This window comes from Marmota marmota, unplaced genomic scaffold (genome assembly GCF_001458135.2).
Source record: "Marmota marmota marmota unplaced genomic scaffold, marMar, whole genome shotgun sequence".
Classification (NCBI taxonomy): domain Eukaryota; kingdom Metazoa; phylum Chordata; class Mammalia; order Rodentia; family Sciuridae; genus Marmota; species Marmota marmota.
In genome coordinates this window covers 25476962-25491122 of record NW_026000174.1, presented here as the reverse complement: position 1 = coordinate 25491122, position 14161 = coordinate 25476962, and the positions used below count along the sequence as shown (strand labels likewise).

The 14161-nt window shown below is 48.5% G+C and overlaps 1 protein-coding gene and 1 non-coding gene across 2 annotated transcripts in view; one reads left to right on the top strand and one right to left on the bottom strand.

The window, feature by feature from the left end:
- The window catches only part of Parva (parvin alpha), a 75359-nt gene that overhangs the window by 13944 nt on the left and 47254 nt on the right, over positions 1–14161 (bottom strand). The window contains exons 6-12 of the mRNA XM_048788363.1: positions 11394–11509; positions 7336–7394; positions 5006–5025; positions 3829–3890; positions 3255–3323; positions 1287–1388; positions 546–618 (exon numbers count right to left, since the gene is read on the bottom strand). Coding sequence (XP_048644320.1) covers positions 546–618; positions 1287–1388; positions 3255–3323; positions 3829–3890; positions 5006–5025; positions 7336–7394; positions 11394–11509 — 501 coding nt within the window. The remainder of the gene's footprint in view (positions 1–545; positions 619–1286; positions 1389–3254; positions 3324–3828; positions 3891–5005; positions 5026–7335; positions 7395–11393; positions 11510–14161) is intronic.
- Trnat-agu lies at positions 12867–12939 on the top strand. Its single transcript has one exon. It is a non-coding gene; the product is annotated as a tRNA-Thr (tRNA).

Here is a 14161-nt window from a genome sequence, read left to right as displayed (position 1 = left end):
ATGAACGTCCTCTGAGTTTAGTATTCTTGGGGAGTCTTGCTACCAATCCTCCAGGGATACTAGGGGACTACTCTATTTGCAATCCAAACCCCCCAAATTAAGCCTTATCCTGGGGCACAGCTGGAGCTGGCAAAGCTCCCCATCTGTTGGGACAGGGGAGGCAGCAAGGGTCAGCACAGAGCTGTCTAAGCTCTTCCTTCATCCCCACTATACCAGCAAGTCAGCACTCTGCAGGGATAGAAAAATCTGGAAATTTGGCACAGGGTAGTTCCTGCAGCAGCACTTCTACTTGGGCCCTGATCCCAGTTGTGGATTTCAGATTCTTTCTTCCTGTGGTCCTGTGTCTTGCGGTTCACAGTGTCTCCAAGGTTGAGTGGCTATACCCAGTCCTGCCTTCCCCGGCAAACAGCACCACAGAAGCCTTCAGAAAAGAAGGCTGCTACAAAACCTGCTACAAAATCTGAGCCTCTCCCCGAGTCCTGAATACTTGTGTGCAGGGAGATGGTTGTGCCCTGTGGTCACAAACCCAGAGAAGAGCACATTACCTTCTGGCCGTGGTTTCGGCTTCTCTAAACCTCCATCTTGCATAAGCTCAAAGGCGAAGGAGACATTCAAGACCTGGAGAGAGAGAGGCAGGGTACACAGGGTATGTCTCAGTACGTGTCATCGCATACTCATCCTAGATCTGCTCCTGGGAAGTGAAGGAGCTCGGCACTGTAGTGGAGGGGCAGAGGCTGAGCTAATCTGAAGCAGCAACATGGCTACAGAAGGGGCAGGCCACGTGGAGCCTGGGCAGCTGATCCCAGTCGGCTGGCGGAGGAGCGGGCTCTTCCTTTCCTACTGTGTTCCTGTGTCAACTGCCAGGACTTCAAGCTTGGTGATGTCACTGCACATATTGGGAAGGGTCAGATGACAAGACAGGTTGAAAAGGCAGAGAAGGATCTCTGGACCAAATGCCTGTTATCTAGCAAGCAGGATGTGGCAGCTCACAAGAGGCTGTCTGAGCCAGGCTGGGCATGGGCATCAGGTCTGACCGGCCTCACGGCCACCTCCCCTGTCACCTTTGGAGAGTGATGCAGCTGGACGTGCCCTTGGCAAGGGCACGTGGCTAGGGGAAGGGAGGACTGTTTGGGATGCTCAGGCTCTACATGTGGATCCTTCCCAGCTCAGCAGCTCATGAGGATGGGCCTCGCCTCCAACCATTGAAGACCCAACAGCCCAGTGAAGGGGAGGGCAGATCAGCTGGATGTGGGCTATGGGCTTCCCTTGATGCCCCTCCCCCTTACCTTCTGTTCAAAGCTGTCTGGGGTCAGGAAGAAGCTGTGCAGGGGCACAAAGTAGCCCTCTAGGAGCCCCATTAGAAGCACCAGGTACACTCCATCTGCAAACTGGAGGTAGAGAGCCAGGTGAGGGGAAGAGCCAGGTGAAGGAGAGAGTCAGGTGATAGTGCTGGCCCAAGTCCCCCCACCAAGCCCCATCCAGTGGGCTCATCTGCTGCCAAGTTATCTCACCCAAAGGCAACCTCCCCATGCAGACTACGGGTGGGGGTGAGGGTGGTGGTCCAAGGCGGGCAGTCTGCTCTGTAGTGGCCTTCCCCTAAACTGGCTGGTCTAATACAGGAGCCACAGGCACAGACCCCTGTCTTAGTTGACTGGCATTTACAGAGCACTAACAGCATACCCCTCCTGATTTGGGTGTGGGGCCTGGAGTCTATCACGTGTGGCTCCCGCCCTTCAGAAGGTCACAGTCCCATGGAGACTGCTGTGGAGGCTGTGTGGCAGCTGCTCTGAGAGACTGAGAAAGGCCACCCTCCTACTGAAGGTGGTAGAGAGGGCAGCGGGGGAGCAGGCTTAAGAAGGATTTGGTATTTCAGGTGGAGCTGGCTTGAGAAAGAGGTCTGGAGCACATCTGATATTCTAGAACCTTTCAAAGTGGGCTGGGGCAGCACATGCTCATGGGTATCAGCCACAGTTTCTTGGGATCACTGTAGGAAGTCTGAGGTGTGGGCCAGGCCAGTGCATATGCCCACTGAGCTCTGCAGGGTGGCCAGCCTGGGCCTCTGCTCAGCCTCCACTGAGGGCTAGAGAACATGAGCCTGTTCCTGACATAGGGTGGTGCCTCCCGGCTCCTACCTGCCACCTGAGGTGGGTAGGGTCTGAGTGTGGCTCATCTTATAGTACCCACGGTAGACAGGAGAGCAGATCTCAGAATCTCTGTCAAAATCAATGCCCTCTGGCTGGAAGCCAGTCAACTGGGCCTCATCCTTGCTGTGGCTGGAATAGGTTGAGGGTAAAAGAATTCAATCTGTGAACCCAGGAGGGACCCTGGGTTAGGGGAAGGGCAGCTCCCACATAGACTGCTCCCCACCTGGGATGGCTGGTTCTGCCTAATAGGTGGGAACAGTGGGGGAAACCTACAACAGACCCCAGAGCTCTGGGCTGTGGCTCCCTGCCCTGGAAAGCAGGTGAAAGTTCTAGAAACCTGTTCTAGCCCCCTTGAGGAAGCTTCATTTTTCTAAAGTGTTCCTTATTTCATGAAAGAGTATACTAAGTTCATTCCACAGTGGAGAACTCAGACTCAGCAATGCCTTTACAGATAATGGGAGGTGGCAGCAAGAGGAATCCTACTATAGAAGTTCACCTGGAAGGAGAGGATGTGGGGAGTCAGGGTACAATCCATTAAAGACGAGTATAGACAGTAGAAAAAGAACTCTCTGGTAGATTCTAGTTGGGGAATCTGGTGGACACTACTTTTCACCAGGAGATTCCAGTCACTACCAGTTGTGAGGCTAATGGACACAGGTGCCATCTCTGGAGGCACCAGGAGGCGCATAGCATCACTTAGCGGGTACTGGTACAGAAAACACACCCTGAATCTCATCACGAGAAGAACAATCGAGGGGTATCCTATAGTTGCCTTCATCTGATAATGGTACTGTGGTCACCTAAGAGAATTTGTTTTAAGAGATGTATGTGAAATATTTAGGGGTGGAAAGAGAGAAAAAGATGTGACCAAATATTAACAATAGGTGTGTCCAGGTGAAGAGCATACAGGTATTCGTTCTTGCAACTTCTCAAAATACAAAGCTGGGAAAAAAAAATCCACAGAGCAATCCATCCAGTTCAGCCCTCTGAGGAGCACAGGTCCCCCATCATGTCTCAGCCTGGAAAACCCTCCTGGCCCAGGGAGGGGTACTTGGAACACTGCCTGGCAATCAGGGCCCTTCCCCCACCCACACCTGGGCTGTCACCCACCTGGGTTTCCAATTCTGTGACCTCCAGGTTCAGTTTATTCAGATGCTTGTTCACAAAAGTGATGAGTGTCTAAAAGAGAAGTGCAGGGACACTGAGATGCGAGGCCACCCCAGGACTTCCCGTGAAGATGGGCATCCTGTGCAAAGGCCCCAGGCCAGCAGGGAGAGGTACAAGTCCCTGCACAGCTCCCACATGATGCAGAGCTGAGAGGAAATGCTAAGTGCCAAGAGGCAGGACGACAGGTGGGGTGTCTGAGCCTGGGGGCGGGGGGAGCAAGGGGAGTTGGGAAGGGGCCAGAGGCAAAGGTCCTGCTGGGTCCTTCCTCTGGCCTCTTCTTTGTGGCAGCTGCCTATGCCCAGGGAGACAGGGAATGTGCACAGGGAGCAGGGAGGCTGGGCTCAGTGTGGGGGGAAGACAGGGAGGGCATACGATGGAAGAAGAAAGGGCCCGGATGAGGCACTAGTGAGGACAGCAGGTGAAAGACGTTGGGGGAAGCCACCAGCACTGCCACCACAGGAGTGGGTTTTCCTAGTGTCGTGGGCATCCCACCTCCCTCGAGGCACCTCATTCCCACCTTTTTCACCACGTTGAGTTTGTCAGGCGCGTGGTCGAACAAAGTGTCGAAGGCATCGCGTTCTGAAAAGAGGGAACCGTAATGTTGAGCACACAGTGGCTTCTTAGCAGGAAGGCCCATCCAGGTTCCAGAGCCATGAGCCTTTGAGGGCCACGTGGTCAATTAGCTACCATCAGGAAGGCTCCGGGTTCAGGCTGTTCTGGGAACGTCTGGGCCTGTGGCTGAGCTGGGTTGATTGTTACCCTCAGGGCCTTTCCTGTGTGCGTCTACCCTGGTGTACAGGGCTGAGCTGGGCGTGGGGGCTCTGCCAGGCTGTGACCTGGGATTAGTCATATCATGATGTAGTCATGGTTCTGAAGCATTTCTGCAGCTATCTGAGGTAGAATGTTATCCACATATCAAATCATCCCACCCTCTAAGTTTCAAAAGCAGGTCAGTCACACAAGCATCCTGGCAGAGGTCACAGACAAGAGGACGGGCACCGGGGAAGCTCCAGGTTGGAACATGAGTGCTTCCTCCTGAGGGATGTAGGTCATGTTAATTCTCTGCCTCAGGTTCCTCTTCTGTAAAATGTCATCTTTAAAATGAACCTCCCCCTGTTGTCGTGAGGACAGAAGTGCCCTAGAAACTCCAACATGTTCCACCCATGCACAACAATGCGTTGTTTTTAGCGTGATTGAAACATTACAGAGTAGAACCCAGGGCAACCGTCAGCATAATAACATGGCCGCCACGTGCTCCCTGCATGGATTCTTACTGCCGCTTTCTCAGAACCCAGGGGTGAAATGATGGGAGGGGATCTGAGGCAGGCACCAAGAAGAGTCTCCAAGACAAATTTGGGGCTGAGAGATCTTGTGGCCCGAGGCCTGCCTTTTTCTCTCACTCCAGATGGCTACAAAGGTGATCTCTGATGTTCACCAAATCAACAAACCAACCCAAGGTTCTGGGACACAGGGAAGGTAGAAGCTGCGCTGAGGGAGCAGGGAGAAGGGACAGTCCCTAAGGGTGTTTGTATACCTCTTCCTGTACTTCCTCACCAAGCACCCAGCAAGACTGCCTGAAGGTGCAGGGGCTGCGCAGATGTAGCCAGCAGTTGTTCTTCTCACCAGTTAGCTGCACCCCCCTCCCCCAACCAGTCTGCTGCAGACAGACACACGTCCAGTCTCATGCAACTCACCATGCCTTCCGGAAAGAGCCCTGGAGGAAAAAGAGAAAGAAAGCAGGGTGACTATTCTCTTGACCCCTTAGGAGAGGCTAATCCTGTGAGAGGATCCAGACCCTCCCTGCCTGTTCATGGTTGAGGACTTCAAATAGCCTCCTTCCGCTGCATCTTATACTGCATTGTCTCTGCTTCCTGAGGCTTTACTCTTGTTACCACCTCGGTCCCCTGCTACACTGACCTACTGGCAGGATGCTGCTTAAAGGACCATTTCTTGTTTTAACTAAAATCACATGACTGCCTGCAGTTACGAAAAACACTGGACTCATGCAGAAGATTCCCAATGAGGGAATCTAAGGATTCTTAGGAGCAGAGATCAAGCCACCTCTGATGTGGAGGGTCACTGCCCAAGTTGCTGTGGGCAACTGGCTGGGGAGGTCAACCTTGTCTCTCCTGTCATGCCCCGAAGTTGCACCTGCCATTGATGCAGGACAAATTTCTCTCAACAGGCCAGCAACTAGAATCACTTATAGCAGAGAAGCAGCAAAGTTTTAAGAGCATAATCATTAGAGATAGAAGACTTCGGTTTAAGTGCCCCCCAAGCCATTTTATTTTGCTGTGTGATCTTGATTGAGCAAGCTACTAAACTTCTCTGGGCTTCAAGTCTCTTATCTCTAAAATGAGAATAAAGGTAAATATCTTAGTGGGATATTGTACATAATTCTTAGGGTACAGGAAATGCTCAAAACATTTTTAAAAATACACTTTTGGTTCTCATTAGGATTCTTATGATATTGGCTTATCCACCTGTGCATCTATCACCCACTAAATGACAATTTGTGTGTAGTGTCTGGGAAAGAATAATGAACTTGGATAACTGCTGGAAAGATCAATGATACAATTTCCTTCATCACCCTTGGGCTGTGGGCCTTTGGGCATATAACCCTTGCTTCCCAGGTCTATGATGAACATCAGTAGGTACCAAAGGGCTTCAAGAGTTGCACTGTGTTCTCATTACTGGGAGTTGTGCCGTATTTATGTACTGCAGAAGGTGTGGCAGAGAGAGAGAGAGGCCAGAGGAAGCACAACATGCAGCTGAGAGATGGTTCTGGAATCTGAAACATCACACTCCCTGACTCAGGAATTCTTTCTGCAGGCCATGCTTCTCTCTGGTTTGTCTTCCTCTTTTCCTGAAAGTAACACAGTGATAAACAAATCCAGCCAGGGAGGGAGGTAGGACAGTGAGGATCTCCTTCCCAGCAGGCTTAACCCCTAGAAGCTCTGCCTCAGAACCAAGGCTGGCTTTCATGTGAGGCTTCACTACCACCACTGGCCCTTGGAGCACCTCTCCGTGAGCCATAGACTGGGTCTCTAGGGAAGGGCCACTCTACATCTCTGCCCCTACCCTTGGCCTGAAATGCACCCGAGGCTTTTTTAAAAGACACACACACACACACACACACACACACACATGTCTAGACATGCAGAGCCTCGAGCCATGACTGGAGTGGGAGGGAGCTTGGGAGGTGTGGTCAGCTGCTTTCTGGGCAGGGGGTGCATAAGTGCCAACACACTGAACCTCACTATGCCTCTGGGTTAGGAAGTGCTCCCCACTCAGAGATGAAGAAATTGAGCTCAAGGAGGTTCAGGGGCTCAAGTCAGGCTGGCTTAGAGGGTTCAGTTCTTTTCTCTCTGTTGCTCCTGTTCAAAAGGAACAGAGAGAAAAGCTGGGTATCAGGGACGGCTGGAGACCGACTTTGCCCAGCTCTGCTCAGGTCCTGTCCAATGATCCCAACCCACCCCAAATAACAACCTTCTTTTTCTGCTTAAGAACAAAGCTCTAGTTCCAAATTGCAATCCCTTTAAATGTCCTAATATTTCTAATTTCTAAAAGTAAATTGAAAAACAAATAACAAAAACCCAAAAGACAGTGCTAAGGTAGAGAGGGACTTTCTGGGTCATGGCATGTGACCAAATAAATCAGATTCAGAAGAGGAAGAAAAACGTCCTTTTGAAGGTTAACAATTTAAATTCCACCCCGTGTTTATGGCATGACGATTTCATGCTGGTTGGCTTTTTTGGGTACACTTTTTCCTGGAGTGCCACAAAATTAGAATTTTTCAATCACTGCTAATTCCCCTCTCCCCACTTCCCCACCCAAGTTTGTACCTTAAGCATCAAGAGGCATGTTTTGAATGCATGGAAAAGGCTAAACTATAATCATTGGCTGCAGGCTAATCCCTCATGCAATCCCAATAAATGAAAACTAAATATCAGCAAATGGATGAATTTCGGAGAAACATCTGTGTTCCATTACAGACTCGCTGGCAACAATGGTGTTGACATACTCTGTGTTACCAGTTATTTCCTCTTGGATTTGCCGAGACTGGAGGATTCCTTCTCGTTTCTGAAATGGGGGTGGGGAGAGGGGTTGGGAGGAGGAGAGAGAGAGAGAGAGAGGAAAAAAAAAGGACTTTAGAAAAATACAGAAAAACTGATTAGCATTCCTGACACTGAGAAAGTTACTGCTCTTTAAGAAACACACCCAGAGAAGCAATAACGCTGGAAGCGAAAAGAAGGTCCTGATTTTGGGGGGACTGGACTGTACCATTAGGATGTGAGTGCATTAGTGTGTAGTCCAAACAAGTAGGCTGTTTCTTGGATGAGGAGGCTTTCCTTTTCTTTATTGGAAGACGTTCTGCTGGAAGCAAACTGCCTCCTGGAGTACACAGTAAACCAAATGGAAATAAAGGCCAGGGTGTGTCTGCCCTCCAGCTGAGGCCACGCGGGGAAGCTGAGAAACACACTTCACTGCAGGGCTGGGAGGGGGAACCCAGGCCAACTCCAGAATTCACACAGAGGCAGCGGGTTTGTTTGTTTGATTTTTTTTAAAACTGATGAATAGGGGAGCTTTTAAGTAAGTAGTCCGATCCTCACCTAAGTATCAGGTTCACTCTTTGAGAAAAGGTTAAGCACCCTGGAGACTCGCTCCGTCCATCACCTGTCCGCCCCTCTCCCATCAGTTCATCCTCCTCTTACCTACTGAACAGTGCCTTCTAGATATGAGGCCCTGTGCTGGAGGCACAATAATACTGTGGAGCATATAATGTGATTTTAGGCCTTAAGAAACTTGGAGTAAAATGGGGATGAGGAGGAGGCAGGTGAGGATGGTCCCCCTCAATGGGCCTGGTTCATGCCCTGTGGATGGGGTCTCTTCTGTTCTCCAAAGTGTTAATAAACGATGTGGTCACTCTCTGCAGAGAGAAAGGGCTGGAGCCAGCATTTTCAGGTCAGAGGGTCAGGGAAATCTTGCGAGGGGAGGGTGTCCTGGAGCAAGAACTTTGAGGGAAGATGGGATTTGGCTGGACACTGAGGAGAGGTCATTCCAGTGGCAAGAATGACTCCAGCCAAAAGGCAGAGTTAGGACAGCACCAATGTGTTCCAGAGACTGTTTGGAGGCCGGTGTGTGTGGGGGGGTGGTGTTAGTCAGTGGGTAGCTTGGAGTACCTGTTTGGAGAGTTTAGCCCTCATCCTATGGACAAGGAACCAATGAAGGGAAATCAGGAGGGAGAGTCACTCTCCTGGGTCCCTAACACAGCCAGCAGGATACTCCAAGGACCTGGCCGTGGCATGGGATTGACAGCAAATTCATCTTCCCAAAGGCTGAGTGTTAGGAAGGGGCCTCTGGGCCTGGGGGAGAAGGGCGCTCAGCTGCCTTCTTGAGCCTCCTGCCCAAACTTCCAGAGACGTCCCCTTGCGTTCCCAGTAGCCACAGACACGAGGGCCCTTGCAGAACACTGTTACTTAGGGAAAGGCAGGGCTGGTTAAGCAAGCATCATCCGAATTAGATGAAGAAGAATGGACTATCAAAGCAAATAGGAAGTTAAGAAAGAAAAAAAAGTATTCAAAGGGAACCAGGTGAAAATAAATCAGGACTTTATCCAAATTCAGTTTTAAAATATCCAATTTTTGCACAGATCTAACGGAGTGCTGTATCTTATGGGATCATTCACAGACACAGAACCTCATCTTCAGTTTCATGCGGAATTAAACGCAAACGGAGAAGAAAAACGTGGGTTCAACAGCCCCTCTCGCGGCACCCTGGCTCAGTGGCATCGCACTTGTCCCCTAGAGAGCTCTCCCTGCAGTTCAGCAGCGACTTTCTGCCAATGTGGAGTCTTGCTTGTTTGCCTGTTCTCCTGATAAAGCAAAACACCCTGTAAAACCTGGCAAGCACCGATGCCACTTTACGTAATGAGTCCCCCCACCCACCCCCATGTCCTCCTGCTAACAAAACTGCCCACAGGAGAAAAGAAACCAACAGCAGCCTTCTGGTGGCCCATAACTGAGATCAAAGTAAGGCATGAGCAGTGGTGCCTGCAGAGAGCACTCTTTCAAAATAGGAGCCCCTCTCCCTGCTCAAATCTTCAATTGTTCTTGGGTGGTTTTTTTTTTTTTTTGTAATCCCAACTGGCAGATTTTATTATTTCTGTTAGAGGTCTGTTTATTCAAGCTGGTAAGAAAAATACTAAGATGTTCGATACATTAATGGATAGAGAATGGGGGATGGACTGTCACAAAATGAAGTAAAAGGCCAGTTGGCATAAAAGTATTTATCTCCACTAGCCATGGAAGACCTCTGCATGAACAGAATGGCAGTATGCTTAGTTGTGAGAAATATTTTTTTCCATGTTAATGACATCTAGTCACCAAGGTACTCTTTTATGAATTACTCCAGGCAGCATGATTTTAAAAGACAGACTGTTTTATTTTTAGAGCAATTGTAGGGTTCACAGTGAAATGGAGAGGAAGGTGCAGGAACTGCCCATCTTTCCTCTGCCCCCTCATGGGGTCCTATCTTGTCCACTATGAACAACTTGCAGAACAGTGGGATACTGTTCAAAATGAGGAGCCTGTACCCCTACATCCATCTCATCCACAGTCCATTCTTTATGTTGGGGTTCACCTTGGTGCTGCCCTGCTCAATCTATTCATCCCTCCTTCCCCAGTGGTAGTTTTTAAAAACAGAATGAGATGGGTTAGGATAACACAATGGAGATGGCCTGGTTCTCTAGGAGGAAGCCTGTTCCAGGACACTCACAGTGTACATAAAATGTCAAGCACGAGGCCTGACACAGGCGAGGAGCTCCACAAACAAAGACAGTACCTAGTACCTGGTGGTCAGCTGCACTTCTGGTCTGAGCCACACAGCTTTCTGCTGGCTGCTGACAGCCCTGTCTGCTTCCTATCTGTGGTCTACCCCCTGCAGGCAGGGCCAAGGCGATATATTTCTATTATGCTCTCTTGATGCTTCATAGAGTTAAGTCCAGAAGATGTGGAAGAAATGCTTTTCCCTTACAGCCTGACTGATCAATTGCTTAGGAGCACAGTGGTGTCCTCCCCTCCTGCCAACATTTGATCCCTGAGAGTTCAGCTCAAAGTCCTTTTGTCCTGGAAACGGGTCTGACTAGGCAAAGTTTACCAGCCCTCAAGTCTCTCCCTCACTGAGGGAAGGCAGAGCTGCCATCTTGTTCTCTATTCCAGGAACCCTGGCTAGTCCTGGACATCCAGCGAGCTGCTTGTATGGGGAGCTCTCCCTTGTAGCATGTTTATTTGGAAAAGAACAGAAATGAGCAAACAAAATGATGACCTTTTGCTAAATGGGCATAAAGCTGGAAAATAAAATTGCATTTGAATACTTAACAGGGTTAGAAGCAGAGGGAGATAGTCATGGGGAGCGAGCACACCCTCATTGTGGAAATTACACAGCCATATGCGAATGGAAATTCCATCCAACAATCTGGAAAAGATGACTTGAAGTCCCAGCTGTGCTTCACTGGGCGGTTGAGAAGCAGCAGTGCCTCCAGGACTGACCTGCCAGTGGGGTCTCTTATACACACACTACCTTATGCACCATACCTGCCTCTCCCCAATACCTGTCCATCATTTGTTTAACTTAAATACACACATACACACACACACACACACACACACATTCTCTATGACATGTTGGGGACTCTGCACACTCCTGTACACAAATGCACATATAGCATGTGCACATAGGCATACATCCTTCTGACCCTACTACATACACTATACAAACATACACAACACACACTCTTAGCTGCACATTGCACAAACCATTCCTCTACAAAACACGTAAACCCCAGGCACACACCTCCCACAACACTATACTGCACACAAGCACATTTCCCCCTGTCCTTTGCACACTTGTTCGGGATAGTGCAGCTTGCACTGGAAAGCCCCCCTGGGTGCCTCTCAACACACTTGCATCCATCCAGCTGTACTTCCACCAATCTACCCAGCATGCCTTCACTGTCACAGGAACTCAGTCTCTAAAACTCTTTAGTGGCACACATGCTTGTGGTGGTGGTGTCCATCTTACCTGGACCACGACCACTTGGATGGAAACATGGTCTGGGAGTCGGATTGGTGCTCGGAAATACTGAGACAGAGCAACCAGCAGATGCAAGATGGCCACCAGGCTCTTGGCGTGAACAGCTGAAATGGAAGAGGGTTTAGAAATTAGGAGTCTCAGGTGCTAGGCAATAGAAGCAGAGATTCAAAATGCAGCAGTACCCTATCCAATGCTCCCTTAACCCTAAAGGTGAAGGGACACCCTTGGTCATCACATGCCTCACCCTGGAACCCTCAGTTTTTGGTCTTCTTGGATTGTATTATTGCTGGATGTCCAATGTGTCACCTATACTCTAATCCCAGGTTCCCATCAGGACTCTGACAACTGCTGGGTTCTGAGCTCAGATCTGTCCCTGCAGCCCCATGTTCCTGTTTACTCCATTTGGATAACCATGAGCATGTCTGCTCTGCACCCTCTCCCTTCCCATGTGACTCTGAACTCTGGATTATCACCACTATCTCTGCCCCTAGGCTGAACATGAATCAGACCCTCAACAGATGGACACTAAGTCAGGAACCCCTCCTTTATTCAGGACTTTGAAGATCCCTAGAGGAAGACATGAGGGCTATCCTGAGGCTGTTGCTGCTCTCTCAGTGTAGGCAATGCCCTGGGGGAGTAGCTGGGAGGGATGTTCATGACCCAGCAGGCGACCAGACCTGCTGAGCCAGGTGCTGAACGGTAAGCCATTTCTACTAGGGAAGCTTGGCCCTATTGGGTTGGTGTTTTCTGGGTAGAGGAGAAGAAAAAGACTGATTTGATGAGGTGCCTATAGGGTCAGGCTGCCTGCACCTTAAATTCTGACTTCATTAATTCTACCATTTATCTACTGGCTACCGACCTTGGGGTGGAGAGTACTTATGTGGATACACAAGTTGTAAGGATTTCCAAAGATAAATAAAGCTCCTGGAACACAGCAGGTACCCAGGAATGACAGGTATGTTTTTATTATAACTTATGTGAAAGTACCTGGCACCTCGGCAATTAATTAAAACATGTTAGCTTTCTTCCCCACCTTTCTCATAAAAGGAAGACTCGCCAGATACTTTACCAGTCTTCATGGTCCTACCAGATTCGTGGCTCCTCATTACAGAGAACATTTAAGGGAAGAACCCAAAGTGCCCATTTTGTGCACTTAGCATGCACTGAGGCATTATTCGGGGTCCTTCTGTCTTCCTTAAGAGCAATAAATCTGCTTTAACAGCAGTTTTGAGAAATTACCAAGAAAGGAAATGATTCAGACATCCCTTTGGCATTCATTAGAGTTTCTGGTCATCACTGCTATTTCAAAGAAGGATTTCTGCTGACTCTGAGTGGCAGCTCAACATTTACTACCAAACAGTAGACAATGGCTCCAGACTCCCAGCCTTCCAGAAGGATTCAGTTCTGGGCATTGACTACCAAGTTTTACCCAGAGTTAAAACCTCAAAGAAGGCTACTGTCTGGGAATGTAACTCAGTGGTAGAGTACTTGCCTAGTGTGCAAGAGACTCTGGGTTCAATCCCCAGCACTGCAAGAAACAAAAAAATAAAGCCACGGAACAAAAAGCCCCGTATGGGGGCTGACCCATTGGTATGACATGGTCACTGAGGATCCAGACATAATATGGTCACTGAGGGACAGAGACAGGGTTTGCACTTCTGGTCATAACTCATGCCACCTACAGGCTTGACCCTGAGGGTTGTAAGCATATTTGCATATGTGCTTTTAACGACAAAACATTATGTTGGAAAAGTTGTGGGTGAAGAAGTTGTTCTTATCACCTGTGACATTGTATGTCATCTAGACTGTCTTGGTGAGTAACAGAGCAATATCGAAAGCATCAGACCCTTTCAATGAATGCTCTGCTCTCCTGGGAATTTTTTTTCAAAAGAAAGAATCTGTGTCTGTCTTTCTGTCTCTTGTGCGCACGCACACACACATACACAATGTAGACAAAGATGTTCACTACTGTGTAATGTATCATTAAAAACACAACTCTGAAAGACATTTATATCCAGTACAAGAGAATGGTTTTAATTTCTGTGGTTTCAGTTACCCACAGTCAACTGTGGTCCAAAAGTACTTAAAAAAAAAATTCCAGAAATAAATAATCAGCGTAACATTGCATGTCATTCTGAGTTGTGTGATGAATCTTGGGCTATGCTACTCTGTCCTGCCCAAGATGTGAATCAACCCTTGTCCAGTGTGTCCACACTGTATATGCTACTCACCCATTAGTCGTTTGTAGCTATCTCAGTTATAAGATTGACTGTCTTGGCATCACAGTGCTTGTGTCAGTGTACTTAATGATGGCCCCAAAGTGTAAGAATAGTGACGCTGGCAATTCAGATACGGCAAAGAGAAGATATGAAGTGTTTTCTTTAAGTTGAAAAGGTAAAAGTTCTCAAGTATATGCTGAGGTTGCTTAGATCTATGGTAAGAGTGAATGTTCTTTCTGTGAAATTGTGAAAAAGGAAAAAGAAATTCTTGTAAGTTTTCCTGGGCACCTCAAACCACAAAAGGTATGGCAACAGTGTATGACAAATGCTTAGTTAACATGGAAAAGGCATTAAATTTGTGCATGTACAGGAAAAAACAGCACATATAAGGTTTGGTACTATCTGTGGTTTCAGGCATCCAGTGGCGGTCTTGGAACTTATCCTTCTTGGATAAGGGAGTGCTATTATTTTGATGTGTGTGTGTGTGTGTGTGTGTATGTTATTGTGTATATATTATATACATTATACGTATATTAT